Source organism: Carcharhinus amblyrhynchos, chromosome 5, assembly GCF_965287045.1.
Source record: "Carcharhinus amblyrhynchos chromosome 5, sCarAmb.v2.hapA, whole genome shotgun sequence".
In the NCBI taxonomy this organism is placed as follows: domain Eukaryota; kingdom Metazoa; phylum Chordata; class Chondrichthyes; order Carcharhiniformes; family Carcharhinidae; genus Carcharhinus; species Carcharhinus amblyrhynchos.
The window spans coordinates 23,004,063-23,023,071 of NC_137328.1; the positions used below are offsets into that span (position 1 = coordinate 23,004,063).

The window sequence follows — 19,009 nt, forward strand, 5'->3', positions numbered from 1 at the left end:
GGCATGGAGACAAAGGCAACGAAAGAAGAGTTCAAAATCATGTTGTGCCCGGAGTTCTTTGAGATGGGGATGTAAGGGCACAAAGCTGAGAACATCATGCTCAGTCTCAGAGGGGAAAGCTGGGGGGTATGGTGAAAACACAGCAAGGGCTGGAGCTAGAAGAGATGGAGTTCAAGTTGATTGGGACTGGTGAAGGGCCTGGGGTGGACAGTAGTAAGTTGTTGAAGCTTGCATTCCTTTATATCTGCAAGAAACAGGAAAAAGTTTTTTAAGATATTGAATGATGTGGAGAATGAAATGAAACTGGGAACACGGACAGCTTTGAGAGAGAGTTAGTTGGAGAGAGTAAGTATTGCTGGACAGAGATGTCGAATGTCTTCGTGTGGCGGCGCATGGAACTGAGTAGCTTTCACGTTGCGGTGAGAATAGCAGTTCAAGAATGTTGTATATCCTGGAGATTACATGCGGCGTGGAATTTGAGTTGAAATCCACCTGGGCTAAGTCGGAGACGAAGGCAGTCACTGAGGAAGGAAATGTGGTTATGGAAGCAAGTCTTGGTAAATACCTTGTCCAACATTGAGAGAAGTGGAAAACAATGAACGTGGATAGGGAGACAGAGACATACAGAAACCTTGTCAGAGAGAAGACCAGTACTTCAGGGTAGGCATTAACCTGGAAAAGGAGTGGCAGTGAGTAAACACTGGATAAAAGTGATAAATTACTGCCAATGCTGAAATCTGAAACCAAAAGAGAAAATGCTGAAATCTCAGCAGTCTGGCAGCATCTGAAAGGAGAGAAAATAGCTGACATTTCGAACAGATGTTCCTTTGTCAAAGCTAAAAGGCATAGAAAGTGGGAGATATTTATAGTGCAGGGTGAGGGGATGAAAAATGGCCGTAGAAGCCAGGGGAAAAGAGGGACCTGGGTGTAAATTGCATAGATCACTGAAGATGCAGGATAGGTGGAGAGAGCAGTTAATAAAACGTACAGTATTCTGGGCTTTATTAATAGAGGCATAGATCAAGGCAGCTATGCTGAACTTATACAAGACGCTAGTTAGACCTCAGTTGGAAGATTGTGCACAGCTCTGGGATCATTCCCGGCTCTGCTTCTGTATTTCTAGAAACTCCAGCAGAACTGAACCCAGCGGCCCAGCACTTGGCTGGGGGGCCAGCTGTTTCCTTGGCTCTGGAAAACTTCTGCCTGCCCGAGCTCTTGGGTGTCCTTGCATCCACCTGATGTCTGGCTGTGGGACTGAAGGGGGATTGAATGCCAGAAGGCTGAAAGGGTGTGAGATGTTATGGGTGCTGGCAGTGGGGCAGTCAGGTGGCATATGTCAGGGCCTGGCCTTGGCACTCAGGTTTATGATGGGTGTTGCCAGAGGAATTGGAGGAAGATGGTGGGGGGCTGGGTGGGTACAGGAAGGCCACTTGGTTTCAAGGAGTGGCTCGACATGGGTGATGCATGAGGTTAATGGCAGTACAGGATGGATGCTCTTCTTTGCTACCTCACAAGGTCATTCAGTTTCTTTCAGCACGGGGCACTGGTCCTCTGTGCCAGTGCATGGGCACCGGCAGCTGCTGCCTAGGTGGCCTGATCCCTGGGTCAATGACTGTCTCGGGAAGTAAATGGCCTTCATCTCCACAGCATCCAGCAGCCACCCTAACTTTCTCTCCATAAATCGTGGGGCTGCTGTGTTTGGTGCCATTTTCCTCGTACGACTGTGTGTACATTGGAAGTGTTTAAATGGAGTTCCCCCTGCTTATCGGTGCACAGCTGTTGCCACTTTGGATGAGTCATGTGCCTGGAGCTTCCATGAGGCAATGAATCTCATGGAAACAATGAGTGTCAGAAGACTGTGATGTGGAATATGCCAAAAAGACTGACATGGAAAACTACTGTTCTCTCGCTGTTGTGTCACTGAGAAATATTTTGGGAAAATTCTGCTGATGAGAGCTCTGGATTAACTAATTCAGTCAACCTAGTCCTATTGATGGAAGGGTTGAGTCACTGACGATAACAATTTAAAATGATTGCTTCTTTTGCCAATGTTGCGTAAAGAGAACTTTTTTTTTACACAGTGAATGGTTAAGATCTCAAATACATGGAATATGGTGGAGACAAGAATCAATCATGGCTTTCAAATGAAAATTGAATTGTTAATCTGAGGAGGATGAATTTGTAAGGCTTTGGGGTGAAAGGCAAAGTCATGGCACAAGGTGATTTGCTTTATAGAGAGCCAGCACAGACATGACTGGCTGACTACCAGCCTCTGTGGTTATAACCAATCTGTGATTCTCTGATATCCCTTGGCTATTTTTTAAAAAAATTCTGATTTAGTTTTTAATTGTGCTGGCACTTGATGTTCTGTCCTTGGACCACCTTCTTAGAAGTGTTTGCAACTGCTGTACTGAATGCTTGGCTAAGATTTGACATCCCCTTGCCCTTGTCATGGACTTGGCTGATGGGGGAAGGCATGTAGAGTTGAATTAGTCTTGAAAATACAAGTTCCAGTTGTTGTTTGCAGTTTAGTTGAGGGCCAGACATTTGTAATCCTGGGCATGGGATCTTTCTGCTGTTACCCATAAGACGGAAAATGACTGAGACAAGTTGCTGTTTGATTTCCTATTTCTCTTCTGAGGTTAAATAGTGACGGAAGATAAAATCTAATAGTTTATTGAATAAAAGAATTCAGACAGATCAAGTCTTAGTCAATGCAACCATCACATGACCAACAAAGCCCCGTGTCAATCCACTTGTGGTTGGAGCACGTAACCATGAGGCCTTTAATGCCATGTTGGAGATTAGATGTCACAAAGACTTACCGTTTGTCCATAGCTGGCTGTAACGGACATCTCGCCTGCTAAACCATTGTATTCATGTTAGAATCCCTATAGTGCAGAAGGAGGCCTATCGAGTCTGCGCCGACCACAATCCCACCCAGACCCTATCCTCATAACCCCCACGTATATACTCTGCTAATCTCCTGATACTAAGGGACAACTTTTAGCATGGCCAGTCAACCTAACCTGCTCATGTTTGGAGTATGGAAGGAAACCCACGCAGCCACTGGGAGAATGTGCAGACTCCACAGGTAATCACCCAGGCCCCTGGCGCTGTGAGGCAACAGTGCTAACCGCTAATTAGACCTCAGTTGGAAGACTGTGCACTGTTCTGGGTGCGGTCCATGGCTCCGCTTCTGCATCTGCAGCAGCTTCAAGAAAACTGATCCAAGCCACTATGCTGCCCCTTGGCTAGAATGTTCATATAACGTAAGGAGTGTTACATTCCAGGAGGTTTGTTTACTTTCAAACTGCTTAGAATCTTCCAAAAGCCAGCATATGGCCATCTGCAGCCATTTTTATCAGCTCAACAATTGTCCAATTTTTGAAAGAGAAAACAATGAATTTGGAGGCAGGGGGGTGGGGGGGTGCGTTGTTGGTGTCACATAATATAAGCGCAAGAATGGCTGTATTTTCACATGCTCTGGTGGTACTTGTCTTCAAATTATTTTTTAATCCTGATGAATGACCCATAATGTAATTTTGGAAGATCCTGGCTGAAGTATTGGTGACGGAATGCTGAGGAGAGTCAACAAAATCCTTGTTTGACCAGGGTGATAGGAGATGGTTGGTGTAGGGCCTTGTTCATGACGGTTTTGCTGGTGAATGGGCTCACGCTCTTGCTATGTTGCATACATTGAGGTGATGGCTGCCATTGTGAGTAAAATTGTGGACAACAGGCTCCCTGGCACAAATCATCAGTGACCACATTGAACCACAAACTATCTGAGAGAAAATGGTTGAAGTGAAGAAAAGAATCCTGTCTGTCAAGAAGGTAGTTTTGCTTTGTGAGGGCTCAATTTCAATCCTTGGATATCCTACTGCATGGTATTTTGGACATCCTGGTTACATTGGGGAGTTGGGGCCTGAGTGTTTTGAGTTTATTGGAATTTCTGGATGGATTCTGAATGTTGCCCGACAACCCTCTTATGGCTTTGGCCTTTACAAGCTTGTGGTTTGCTATACTATCCTGCAGTTTATCTTTAATCCTGGACTTTTACCCCTTGTGGTTGTACTCCTGATTTTATGTTGTCTTTTATCCTGACCAGGATGTAAGATCACTGAGGCATCTATTGTTATCCTTTGAAAATTAGGAATGTTCATTTATTTATGATGGAATTTATCCAGCAGCATGCTCTGGCAGTGGAACAAAGAGGACTTTAGTTTAGACTGTGATGACTTTTACCATTCAATTTTGGTCTGGATGAATAGTACCATGCTGTTTATCACACATCCAAACCAATAGCCTAACTGACCTCTCTTCCTGTCTTCTGACAAGGCACAAGTGAGAGGTTTTTCACTAACTGAGCAACCAATACGTTCAAAATTCTAATCCAAATGAGTTAGATCATTGCAATATAGAAAAATTAAAAAGAAAAATGTAATCTTGCTCATAATTTGACCATCAAAAGTCCTGGCAGCAGTAAGACACAGGAGGAGAGAGGAACCTTTTACGTACAGCATGGGCACCACCAGTTGTGGCACAGCAGCAATGAACAGCAGGAGGGATGAACATATCAAGAAGTGGAGACATGTTGTAAAATGATATCATGGGACAAGGTCATTTGTGGTAGTCCTTGAAATTTTATTTTAACAATTTTATCTATGTTGATCAACTTTAAAGCAATATGTAACCAATTAATTGGTAAGCAGCAAATAACAATGTGATAATATACAGTGTTCAATTAACTAACCAAATCAAGGGGATGTGATTCAAACTAAATAGCAAGGGGATACTTATTTTTCAGAAAATTGAAATCTGAATGTTCTTGGATAATAGGAGTGAAATTAAAAAAAAATTTCAGTTAACCTCCCTGTAAAATGAAGTCACGTCATAGAATGCCTGCAGTGGAAGGAGGCCATTCAGCCCATTGAGCCTGCACCAACAACTGCACCTGCACCCAGGATCTTTCCCCATATCCACACGTATTTACCGTGCTAATCTCCCTAACACTGAGTAAACTTAGTACGGCCAATCAACCTAACCCGCACGTCTTTGGACTGTGGGAGGAAACCGGACCACCTGGAAGAAACCCACATGGACACTGGGAGAACGTACAAACTGCACACAGTCATTTCACAGCAACTACATTGCAGAGTTAATGTAAGCCTACTTATAACACTAATAAATCAGCTTTAAAAAAAAATACCTGAGGCCAGAATTGAATCTGGGTCCCTGGTGCTGTGAGGCAGCAGTGCTGACCACTGTGCCACCATGCCACAAGAGAAGCAACAGATTGGTGAGTCTTCAGATATTTAAGTCAAAAGTTTGATAATCGAATAAATAGAGGCATGAGATGGCAGCTTGGTTTCATACAGTGCAGCAAAGGATGACTAAGGGAGAGAAAATGAGGTGAGGGCGAGCTAGCAAGGAATGTAAAAACTGAGAGCTTCTTCAAATACAGGAAAAAAAAGGTCAAAGTGAACATGGGTCCCTTGGAAAATGAATCTGGGGAGATAGTTATGGGGAACAAGGAAACGGTAGAGAGTTAAGCAGATATTTTGCATCAGTCTTTACAGTGGAAGATACTTGAAACATCCCATTAATGAAGCACACAGGGAAGGATTTATGCACCATCGCTGTCACTAGAGCGGTAGTATTAGACAAATCAGTGGAACTAAAGGCAAATAAATCCCCTGGCCCTGATGGCTTGTATCGTAGGATTCTAAAAGAAGTAGCTACACAGATATTGGATGCATTGGTTGTAATTTTCGAAAAATCCTTGATTCTGGAGAAGTACCAGAGGACTGGGAAAATTGCCAATGTGACACCACTATTCAAAAACGGAGAGAGGCATGTATGATTAGGTGATGATGTCTCCACAACTTCGTGAGAAGTCATTAGATAAGTATTGTTTGTTTAAATCTACGCTGAGGAATTTGTAATGGTAACAAAAGAAGGTATTTGTTTTTTAATCAGGCTGTAGTAGTGATGAGCATTGGGAATTTATAACTTTGTTTAATAAAGAAGTGATTTGATTAGAGAATGCAATGTTGTGTCTGTCAGTCGACTGGATTGAGGTCTGTCAACAGAATTAATGTGCAGTTTGAGCACTGCTTAATACTTGGAAATCTTTTAACTGTCCCTTTGCCAAGCTTCGTCCTCTTGCCTCAACTTCAGTTTTATTACCAGATTCATCGTGTCACTTCATATTGACTGATCTGTCTTGATTTCAGTAAGTATATATGTTCAGAAAGAGCAAGCTTCTTTATCTTCCTTAACCCCGGGGGGTCAAGTTGCTGCTCCTGGCAGCGCTGACTTTGCCTCACTCCTAGCTGTGGTATGCCCTTGTCCTTGCCAGTCTAGCCCTCAACCCTGTACTGGGAGTCGAGTCATCCCTGCAGCTGTTTCCCTTGATGACCTAAGCTGCCAGATGTGCTGGTGTCTCAGTGGCTGCCTGGCTGCTACTTCTGCCCATCTGACCTCTGCTTTCACCCTCATCAGTCCAGTTGCCCAGCCCTCCTTACTTTCAGCCCTGACCTCTGGTCATGTCACCCTGCTGCTTTCCAAAAACCTCGGTGCGTGCCTGGCCCTCTCACCTCTTGACTACTCACCTCTTGGGTGGCCAGGCTTAAGTCTTATTGATCACATATGCTCCTGGATGGCTGCGAGGCTGCTGCTGCTGGCTTTACCTGGCCTGCCCTGGCCTCTGCTCTCACCCATGCCTGTCCCCTCTGATCGAGCTCTCCACTGCTCCCCAGAAACCTAGCTGCTGGCTTTATCTACCCTGCCCTGGCCTGGAATCTGTTCTTTGGTTGGTTGCCCACCCACTTGCCCCCCCTCAGCCCTGGCCTGGAGATTGAGATTGCTCCCTTTGATGGCCATTGGCTAGCACCACCACCTCAGTCCCTGCTGACCTTGCAGGTTTGCTGCTTCACTGTTGCCTCAATCTGATAGGCTCAAGTGTCGGAAACCCCGCTGCTGATATACCAACAGAAACTTCAGACCAGACCAAACGGCTGTCAAGCCACCACCACCTCTGGGGTGATTTTTTTTCTCTAAGGGGACTCCACCAATCGGAGCCCAATGTTGCTTTGCATTGTCGAGCCTCTATCAGAAAGTTCAGAGCTCCCAGACTCTGATGGGTCTCCCACTGTTACCTATTAGTATGGGGCCATTCCATTGTTTGGGACCCCATGCTACAAGGTTGTGATTCATTGGGGTCTCACCAAGATCTTGTATAATTGCAGTAAGACATCTCTGTTCTGTACTCGAATCCTGTCACTATGAAGGCCAACATATCATTTGTCGTCTTTACTGCTCGTTGCATCTGCATGCTTGTTTTTAGCAACACATGTACAAGTATACCCAGGTCTCGTTGCACATTCCCCTTTCACAATCTGTAGTCATTCAGATAATTTGACTTCCTGGGCCATGACTCTCCCATCCTGCTGTGCCAATTTTTTATGACTTGATGTGTTTTAAGCTTTGCAGAAATGCAGAGATGGTGCAAACAGCTTTATTTACAATTCTTGTAATGTTTGTTTAAAAAGTTTATTATTATCGTCACAAGTAGGCTTGCGTTAACACTGCAATGAAATTATTGTGAAAATCCATTGGTTGCCATGCTCCAGCACCTGTTCAGTTACACCTGAGGGGCAGTTTAGCCTAACCAGGGTAACCAGCACATTCTTTTGGACTATGAGAAGAAACTGGAGTACCCAGAAAAAACCCATGCAGACTCTGCACAGACAGCAACCCAAGCCAGGAACTGAACCCACATCTCTGGTGCTGTGTGGTAGGGATATTTTTCCAATATTGTTGAAATGTTTGCAGCATAAGCTTCCGGCTTACTCTTTAGTTCCTGTTTTTTTGTAACTGGGTTGACTAATCGTGCACAGAGAATAAAGAGTCAATAGACAATTACAATAAGATTGATAAGGAACACAATACATCTATTAAGATGCTAAGATCCACAAATTATCATAACTACCTCTACTTCCTCTGCCACCTCAATGATTGATTGCAAAGTGGATGGTGAGCAAAAGAATGAAACACTTAGACTATCAGCAGATTATTAATAGAAAAGGATTATCCACAGTCCATTGTCTCGTGTATCTCCTCAGTCAGCTGTATCGTAACACTGGCAATCAGAAAACAACATTAGTGCTAACTGATTTTAGCAAAGCATTTGACTGTATGGATTGTAAAACCACATTCAGCTATGCCTTTCAATTAGGAATGATCCTGGTTCTCTGACTTTAACAGTTAAATCAAATGTATGTGTCATGAATCAAATACTTCCAGTTGGATGATAGTGAAATTACCATTCATTCATCAGGGATTGAGTGAACATTTTGTTGACTTTTGTTAAATCTGGACACATTTGATTAGAAATACATAAATATAAAACTTATAAAGACATTAGGGCTGAAGACCTGTCTGTGTGCTGAGGCAAAAATAAAACTGGACACACTACCTTTACAGTATTGACCAAGGAAAATAGTAGATATGATTTAGACTTTCAGATGGCTTTCTCATAGCAGACTACTATGTAAAGTTAAAGTGCATGGGATTGCAGATAGTGTCTTGATGAATAGAAAGTTGGTTAGCAGATAGGAAACAGAATTGACATAAGAGTCTTTTTACAATTGGCAGGCAGTGATCGGCCGAGTACCACAGGGATCTGTGCTCTGACCCCAACTGTTCACATTATATGCTGATGATTTGGAACCAGGAACTGAATGGATTATCTCCAATTTGCAGGTGATACAAAGTTGGGTGAGCTGTGAAGAGGATGCAGAGATGCTTCAGCATGATTTGAACAGGCTGAGTGGGTACATGCCTGGCAGATACAGAAAAATGTGAGATTCCTTCAGTAGCAAAAATAGGAAAACAGATTATTGTTTGGATGTACATTGAGAGAGGTGGATACTCAGTGAGAACTTGGTGTGCTTGTGCATCAGCCACTGAAAGTAACCGCCCTGGTACAGCAGGCAGTAAAGAAGGCAGATGGTTTGTTGGCCTTCATTTGCTAGAGAATTTGAGTATAGAAGTAGGAATGTTTTACAGGGCGTTGGTGAGTCCACACCTTCGGTATTGTGTGCCATTTTGGTGTCCTTATCTGAGGAAGGATGTCCTTGCTATAGAGGGAGTGCAGAGAAGGTTTACCAGGCTGATATCTGGGAAGGTGGATCTGTCACATGAGGAGAGACCAAGTCAGTTAGAATTATATTCATTGGAGTTTAGAAGAGTGAGAGGGTGAGAGTTTCTCATAGAAACCTATAAAATTCTAACAGGGTTAGACATGATTAAATTCAGAAAGCACATACTCCATGGTTGAAGAATCCAAAGTAGAGGTCATAGTTTGAGGGTAAGGAGTAAACCTTTTAGGACAGAGGTGAGGAAAAATTTCTTCAGCCAAACACTGGTGAATCTGTGGAATCCAGTACTACAGAAAGTAGCTGAGGCCAAAATATTTGTGTGATTTCAAGAAGAAATTAGATATAACTCTTGGGGCTAAGTGGATAAAGGGATATGAGGGGAAGGCAGGATCAAGGTATCGAATTTGATCATTCATGATAAATTGAATGGCAGTGGAGCAGCCACGTAGGGCCGAATGAGCTACTCCTTCTGGTTTCTGTAAGTAACTAATAATTTGTTTGGAAGTTTAGATGTACATGACAATTCGAGACAAAGGAATATTGTCAGGAGCGTGAGACTTTTATTATAACAGCCAAGAGTGTGCCTTGTTTGAAAGGAGAGTTGGAAATCCTGGAAGTGGATCCTTTGTAAAAGCAGCTAAAAGAAATCATTGTTGAAAAGAAATAGAAAGCATTCCATTTTGAGTGGAGTTTGAAAACATTAAGAATCAGTTGGAAAAATTTTCATCTGATTAGGGGACATCTACCATTTTAATTTTGGAGTGCTGTGTTGTAAGACTGTAGTGAGCCTGATGGGTTACAGGAACTGTGCATTTACTGAGAACCTTGTAACATACAATATAAAGCTTAATCTATGTTCACCTTGCAATATATGCAGATTTGTGAAGATGATGAGTAAATTAGTAGAATCAATCCTGAGAGATAGGATTAACTGTCATACAAAAGTGTGAACTTGTCAGAGATGGTCAGCATGGATTTGTTAAAAGAAGGCCTTGCCTCAGGAACTTGATCGAATTATTTGATGAAAGTGATGCAGTGGATGTTGTGTTCATGGATTTTAGCAAGGCGTTTGACACTTGGCAGATGGATCAAAAAAGAAAAGGTCCAGGGATACAGAGTAATATGGCAAACTGGATGAAATGTAGGCCCAGCAAAAGGAAACAAAGGGTAATACTTGATGGATGTCCTTGTGAATAGAAAATTGTTTCAAGCAGGCTTCGGTGTTGGGACCCTTGCCGTTGTGTTATGTATTAACGATTTGGACTTGAACATGGGGTGCACAGTTGGAAAATTTGCAGATGACACAAAGGTTGGCCGAGTACTGGATACTATAGAGATAGCTATAATCTACAAAACAATATAGATGGGTTGGTGAAGTGGATGGTAAAGTGGCAGATATATTTTAACATAGAGAAGTGTGAGGTACTGCATTTAGGGAGGTTATAGGGAATACACAATAAATGAAAATGTACCAAGTCGGGTAGATGAAGTGAGAGATCTTGGTGTACAAGTGCACAGGTCCTTTAAAGACAGCATTTCAAGTAGACAAGGTTATAAAGATGGCATATTTGCAACAATGTTGCCATGGTTAGAAAAATGTAGCTAAGAGGAGAGACTGGGTAGGTTGGGGTTGGTTCAGGTTATTTTCCTTGTAACAAAGACTGAGGTGGGGGGTGACTTGATAGAGGTGTACACAATAATGGGGGAAGAGATAAAGTTGACAGGATAAATTTGTTTCCCTTGGAGGAGAATTCTAGAACCTCAGGACGTGGATTCAAGATAAGTGGCAGTACTTGTCGAGGGAACACGAGGAATAACTTTTTTGCACACAGGGTGGTGGGTGTCTGGAATTCGCTGCCTCAGTTGTTGGTGGAGACAGAGACCCTAAACGCCTTTTTAAAAAATACCTGAATCTGCACCTTAAGTGCTGTAAGCTACAGGGCTATGGGCCGGCCACAAGAAGGTGAGATTAGAGCTGGCATGTGCCAAATGGTAGCCTCCTGTGCCGTAACCTTTTTATGATTCTACGAATGGACATTTTTTATAATCAAAATTATGTTTTTGTTTTTTCTATTATTGAAAGCTAATTAGCAGTCCTTACTCTGCATTTTAAAACGTAAAAGTAATGGTCTTTTTGAGCCAAGTTTCCATACTGGGATCTTCCCGTCCAGTAGTAACATCAACTGGAATTGCAACAACAGCAGATTTCCTAAATGGGCAGCACAGTGGTTAGCACTGCTGCCTCACTGTGCCAGAGACCTGTGTTCGATTCCCAGCTTGGGTGACTATCTGTGTGGAGTTTGCACGTTCTCCCTGTGCCTGCATGGATTACCTCTGGGTGCTCCAGTTTCCTCCCAAAGGCCAAGAGATGTGCTGGTTAGGTGCATTGGTGATGCAAAATTCTCCCTCAGTGTACTCAAACTGACACCTGGAGTGTGGTGACTGGGGAATTTTCACAGTAACTTCATTGTGGAGTTAATGTAAGCCTACTTGTTACACTAATTTAAAAAAATAGTGAACTAGATGGATTTTTACAGCAATCAGTAACATTTTTATGGTCACGATTCAACTTTTAATTCCAGATAGTTATTAAATTTAAATTGTGTGATTTGAATCCTGCTCCGAAGATCATTACTGTGGGTCTCTGGATGACTAGTGATAATATCACAAAGCTACTGTCTCCCCCTACCTTCTGTCTGTTTGTATTCTTATAGAGCGTTGCGAGAAATTTTACTTGATTGAATGCACTATATTTCAGTGCTGCCATATCACTTGTAGATATGAATCAAATCACTTTTTGACTGTTTCAGGTTGCCATTAGGGATGACTACTCTGACCCATTTGATGCCAAAAATGAATCAAAGAATAAAGTTATCAAAAAGCCAGAAGTGGGAAATAATGGTTACATGGAACCTTATGAGGCACAGAAAATAATGGCAGGTAAGGTCTGTGTGCGCAATAGTGTAAATGTATTTTAACTACTTCTGGTTTCTGCAGTCTCCTGAGTGGCATTAAAGATTGATGCTGGTTCTTTGATAGAGCTATCCAATTAATTTTGTTCCTTCAATTGTTCATCTGTTCTCTTTTTTGAATATTATTATTAAATCTGCTTCCAACACTATTTCAAGCATTGTGTTCCAGACCACATTAGATCCCTGTGAAAAACAAAGAAAAGGTCTTCTCACCTTTTTTGCTAGTTATCTTAAATCTGTTTGTGTCTTCTGGCTAATGGCGCTGAAAACAGTTTTTGTTTTCATCAAAACTCTTGAGTTTTAAATCTCTTCATTCTACTATTCTGATGAATCTCTTTCTTTTGCATCTGTACTAACTTCTCACTGTGCTTACCCCAGTCCAACGCCAGCATCTCCACATCAACAGAAGTCTCACAACACCAGGTTAAAGTCAATGAGTTTATTTGGTAGCGCAAGCCACTAGCTTTTGGAGCATTGCTCCTTCTTCAAGTAAGTGGGAGTTCTGTTCACAAACAGGGCATACAAAGACACAAACTCAGTTTACAAAATAATGGTTGGAATGCAGGTCTTTACAGGTTATCAAGTCTTAAAGATACAGACAATGTGAGTAGAGAGAGGGTTAAGCCCAGGTTAGAGATGTGTATTGTCTCCAACCAGGACAGTTAGTGAGATTTTGCAAGCCCGGGGGAGGGGGGGGGAGGGAGCGGATTACAGATAGTGTGACATGAACCCAAGATCCCAGTTGAGGCCGTCCTCATGTGCGGAACTTGGCTATCAGTCTCTGCTCAGCGACTCTGCGTTGTCATGTGTCGTGAAGGCTGCCTTGGAGAACAATTGCCTGAAGATTAGAGGCCGAATGTCCATGACTGCTGAGGTGCTCCCCAACAAGAGGGGAGCGCTCTTGCCGGTGTTTGTTGAGCAGCGTTTATTCATCTGTTGTCATAGCGTCTGCATGGTCTCCCCAATGCACCATGCCTCGGGACATCCTTTCCTGCTGCGTATCAAGTAGACAATGTTGGCCGAGTTGCAAGTGTATGAACTGTGTACCTGGTGGATGATCTCATGAGATATTGTCTATACCTTTTTAAGACTTGATTACCTGTGTTATGACTTGCATTCCAACCATTATTTTGTAAATCGAGTTTGTCTTTACATGCCCTGTTTGTGAACAGAACTCCCATTTGCCTGATGAAGGAGCAGCGTTCCGAAAGCTAGTGGCTCGTGCTACCAAATAAACCTGTTGGACTTTAACCTGGTGTTGTGAGACTTCTTACTAACTTCTGTTGCCCAGAGTTGAATACAATACTCCAGCTTGAGCCAAACTAACGTTTTGTGACAGTTTAGTGTAACTCCTTATCTTGTGCCACTACTTAGAAGGATCTCATGTTCATTTCAAACCTTTTGAAGGTGGAGAGTTTGGAGAAAAGGCCTGTGTACAGCCATCCACAGGTTTTCTGTTCCAGCAACCAAAGAGCCATAGAAATAATGCTGCAACAAAAGCTAATTCAGCCTTTCATCCCTGTGCTGTACAAAAAAGAGAAAAAGGAAACTAGCCAGTCAGTTTAATCCCATTTCCCAGCACTTAGTTCGTAGCCTTATAGTTTACAACACCTCAGGTGCAGATCTGGTTAGCCTGAATTGAGCACTTCGGCCTCAATCACCAACTTAGGTAGTGAATTTCAGACACCCAGCTCTCCATGGGTGAAAAAGCTTTTACTCGTGTCCTTTCTAATCCTTCTACAAATCATCTTAAATCTGTGCCCCCTGGTAATTGACTTCTCTAGAAGAAACCAGTCTTTCCAGTCTACACTGTTGAGACCCCTCCATAATTTTGTGCAACTCGATTTAAGGATAACAACCCTAACCTATCGAATCTTTGGCAACATTTCTGTAAATCTCTGCACTCTCACTCCAGAACAATTGTGTCCTTCCTGTAATGTGGTAACCAGAACTGTGTACAAAATTCTAGTTGTGACCTGTCCACCACTTTTATATGGTTCCATTATTACATTCCTGCTCTTGTATGCAATGCATCATCCGATAAAGAAAAGCATTCTGCATGCTTCCTTGACCACTTTGCCTTGACACCTTCAGGGACAGTCCAAAGTCCCTCGTTTCCTCAACCCCCTTCAATTGCCCTTCCCAAATCCCTAATGTGTTTCCAGATTGAATTCCATTGACCGCTTCTCTGCCCGCTCCACCAAACCATTCATATCCATCTGGAGCTGACAGTTATGGTCTTCACTGTCAACTGCACAGCCAATTTTTGTGTAACCTGCAAATTTCTCATTTGTGCCATCTGTTATGGGCAGCATGGTGTCACAGTGGTCAGCACTCCTGCCTCACAGCACCAGTGACCCAGGTTCGATTCCCGGTTTGGAGTTTGCATGTTCTTGTCGTGTCTGCATGGGTTTCCTCCAGGTGCTCTGGTTTTCTCCCACAGTCCAAAGATGTGCAGGTTATGTAGATTGGCCATGCTAAATTGCCCTTTAGTGTCAGTGGACCAGCTAAAGTAAATGCTTGGTTATGGGAATAAGGTGTGGGTGGGATTGTGGTCAGTGCAGATTCGATGGGCTGAATGGCCTATTTCTGCACTGTAGGGTTTCTATGATTTATTGCTGCCAAGGTTTGATTCTGGCCTCGAGTCACTGTCTGTGCGGAGTCTGCACATTCCCCCTGTGGGTTCCCTCCAGGTGTTTGGGTTTCCTGTCGCAGTTCCAAAGATGTGCAGGTTAAGTTGATTGGCCATACTAAAATAGCCATTTAGTGTTGGGATAAATATGTGGAGTTACAGAGCCTGGGTGGTGGTGTGCCTGCCTCACGATCTGTTTTAACTCTTACAGAATGGACAAAGAATTGCGAGTAGACTTCTTGTTAGTACAACAATATTTATTTAAAACACAATCAATAATCACCCACCCGACCAACAAGAAGTCATCTTACAGAAATACTAAAGTTCAAGTTCAATACTAGATCTTGACTTGACTTTATGACTGGCAGGTACCCAGGCAGGTATTAGCCTTTATCTGTGTGCTGGTTTCTGTAGTCCTCTGCGTAGCCTGGTCTGGCACTCTGGCTCTGGTCTTCCCTCCTTCTCGGGTGTGGTGGTTCTCCTTGTGCTGGTCATTGTTAACAATAGTCACCGTTGTTGTAACTCATTCATGGGGTCAGAGAGAGAGAGCGAGGGAGAGATTCTTGGTTGTGCAGCGCTCTTTATACCCCGTTGGTTTTGGCGCCCTTTTTGGCTATTGCCAATCAATCGATCAGGACTTGATCACCCTGATCGATTTAAGTCCCATCGGGTGCTGCCATACCAAACTCTGGGTGTGCCCCCAACAGCCATATCTGTCGGTGCTGGGGGCACGTAGGACACACACCTCCCTCCCAAAGAAGGGAATCCTATGTCTGATAAACAACCCAGTTTGACCCCTTTGTCCTGGAGGTGGCCCATATCCTATGTATTCAATCGTCTGAACTGCAGCCTGTTTATCTCTGTCCTTTAGGCTGTAGCCTGCTGTTTTAGTTCCTGGCCAATTGTTCCAGAATGCTTTATAAATCGCCATTTTAGGTGGCCCATTTGGCCACAGTCCCTCCTATTTGATCCTGAACGTGAAGTGTGATGGATCACAAACTCGGGACCAATATCTGTCAGGAATTCCCCAGTCACTCAACAGTCAAGCAGGGCCCAGGCATTGGCATGTACAGTAATAATATATCCCTACAGCGTATTTACATTCCAAAAGCTACAGACAGCAACACTACAAATACAAACAACCACAGCCATGATCTTATTGAATGGCGGGGCAGGCTCGAAGGGCCAGATGGCCTACTCCTGCTCCTATTTCTTATGTTCTTATTACGATAAACTAATTGCAAACTCAAAACATTCAAACAAATGGGTGTCTTCTTTATCTATCGGTTGAATTGGACTGAGGATGATTTAGATATACCAGGGTGCACAAAATCAATACTACCACCAGGTGTAACATTATGCGAACAAATGGGTGAATTTGGATGTTTGAGCCCCAGTTCCAAAGATCATTCCACCAGGAGATTACTTTAATTTCTTTAATTCCCCTTTTCACCTCTTGGGTCTGCTGTATTACTTTGAAGGTTCTGTGGGCCGTAGCCAATTTTACCTGAATCAGGTTCAACTCCTCTGGCAGGAGTTTTAGGCTTATGTCATATTTCTCATGGGGCTCCCCTGGAGTCTGTCGGAACTCGTCAGTGGTGTTCAAATCCACCCTCTCCCTCTTCTGAATGTCTGTTAGTTGAATGAGGCCCACCCAGGCTGGTATGTCTGGTTTGATGCAAAAGGTAGTGTTAGCAATGTTACAATCTGTCATGCCATACTGCTATTATTTCAGGGAGGTGATGAGACAGTATCTCCCTGCTCCCTTGTAAGCCACCTGAGTTATGTCTGTGTCCAGGCTATGAGCTTGTAGTAGTGGGCTAGTGTTTGTTCCAAAGCCACACAGTGCATGCTCATTTAAGTAAACTGGGTACAGGCATATGATTATTTTGTCAGTTTGCTGACAGCTGTCCAGAGTAATATCTGAGTCTCCCTTCTTTTCCATTGCATATGGTAAATTGTCGTCGTGATTTATCTAGATATCCTCATGAATAATCCCTATATTCTCCACTTCAAAGATCCTCAGTCTGACCGAGTTGTCAGTGATTATGAGGAGCCCTGAGATCATTCCCAGGGCTTTCCCTGGAGTCCCTTTGCAGTCATCATTGAACCAGATTTTGGTCAACTGTCACGTCTGGCAGCCAGATAACTTTGGGTGTTTCTTACCTGTAAATAGGTGTTCCATCTGTTCACCACTAATCCAAGACAGATTACTGGAGCGTACCTGCTCTAAGTTTTCTCTTAGCTGTTCTATCATCTACTGATCATTTGCACAACATAAAGTCCAGTTCTGTTGTCGGTCATCAACCTCTAATTTTTCCCTGATAATTTGATTGTCTTGTTGTGTCCTTCTAATACAGCTACCATGTGGCTGCTGGCCCATTTAACCTACACTATTCCAATATCATCCATATGTTTATCCAATGACCATTTAACCTACATTATTCCAATATCATCCAGCCCATTCAACCTACACCAGCAGCACTAAACCACTGTGCCGCCCCACTGTGATCCAATATCCCACCAGTCTGCAGATAGCCAACAGGCTGAAGCTCCAATAACCAACAGCAGAGAAGCACTTGCCCAGAGGGTGTGGTCAACTACCATTTCAGCCAATGGCAACTCACTCACTAATGTCATTCATCAGTTCCAGCCTATCAGCCTGAACTTTCTGGATAAATGGTAGAACCATCATTGGCTTTTATTTGTGCGCTGGTCTCAGTAGTCCACTGAATAGTCAGGTCCTTTGCTCTGGTCTGACACGCTGGGTATGGTGGTTCTCCTTGTGGTGGTCGTTGCTAGTGATGGTTACTGTTGTTGTAGCTCGCTCGTGGGATTAGAGAGAGAGGGAGAGATTCTTAGCTGTGCAGCGCCCTTTATACCCTGTTGGCAAAGGCCAACAGTCAGTCGATCAGGACTTGATCACCCTGATCAATTTAAGTCCAATTGGGTGCTGCCACGCCAATCTCTGGGTGTATCCCCAACAGCCATATCTGTAGGTGCTGGGGGCACGTAGGAGACGTACCTCCTCCCCAAAGAAGGGGCTCCAATGTCTGGTAAACAACCCAGTTTGACCAGAAAGTCCCCTTCATCCTGGAGCTGGCCCATATCCTGTGTATTCAGTTGTCTGAACTGCAGCCTGTTTATCTCTGTCTTTTAGGTTGCAGCTTGCCATTTTAGTTCTTGCCTAATTGTCCCACAATGCTCTAAAAATCGCCATTTTAGGTGGCCTATTTGGCCACTGTGGTATTGTAGTCGGTGCAGACTCGGGCCAAATGACCTCCTTCTGCATTGTAAGGAATCCATTCTGTGTTTGTAGCACTTCTTACAGGATAAGAGATCAACACACAAAGTGTTAACATCTGGGTTTTGGGTGTAACAACAGAACCTGTTTGTTCGGTAGCTGTTTACTCCACTGTGGCTGGGTCTAGACTAAAGCTCAGTGAAGGAGCTGATGACATCATGAACTCACCATGTGACCAAACCCTTAAAGTGACATGCAACACAATAACTCCTAATCTCTTACATTCCTCTCCCTTTTACTTCTATGGTTCCAGAGCAATGAATTACTATGATATCCTTATATAGTCATCAGAAAACATGTATATAGGCAAGTTATTATTACTCAGTAATTATAATACAGTTAATTGGAAAGAGGATCTGCTGGGTGTCTATTCTGCACTGGATGCATGCACACTTCAGGAATCATCTGGTTGTCCTTCAACTGAGATGTGCTCTCGGGGTTTATACTAGGTGTCCACCCTGGAAAGTGCAACAGTCTGTGTGGCAGAAGGAACACTAATGTGCGCAATGTGCATGTGTGTTGGTTGGGGGAGGTGTGTATGCGGGGGTGGGGAGAGGGTTGCATGCATGCATGTGTGTGTGTCCGTCCATCCATTTCTATGCTATAAGAACCCATGGCTTTTTGACTCTGTCCTCTCCGTGAAAAGCAACACTGATCCAATTTGATCACATAGTGGCACATCAGTTTACTTTCAATCAGCAAATTGGAAGGTGTTGTTAACAGTGCTATCAAGTGACATTTACACAGCAATAACCTGCTCACCAATCCTTGGTTTGGGTTCCACCAGGGCCATATATCTCCAGACCTCATTCCAGCCCCTTTTTATCTTCTGAAAGCTTATATTTTATGGTTCAGGAAGGAATGAAAGAAAGACTTGCATATAGTGCCTTTCATGGCCATTGGATGTCTCAAAATGCTTTATAGTCAATGAAGA

General features: G+C 43.3%; 1 protein-coding gene across 1 annotated transcript in view; it reads left to right on the forward strand.

The window, feature by feature from the left end:
- The window catches only part of LOC145342920 (SH2 domain-containing adapter protein F-like), a 102,245-nt gene that overhangs the window by 24,576 nt on the left and 58,660 nt on the right, over positions 1-19,009 (forward strand). Inside the window, exon 2 of the mRNA XM_080188539.1 lies at positions 11,978-12,107. Coding sequence (XP_080044665.1) covers positions 11,978-12,107 — 130 coding nt within the window. The remainder of the gene's footprint in view (positions 1-11,977; positions 12,108-19,009) is intronic.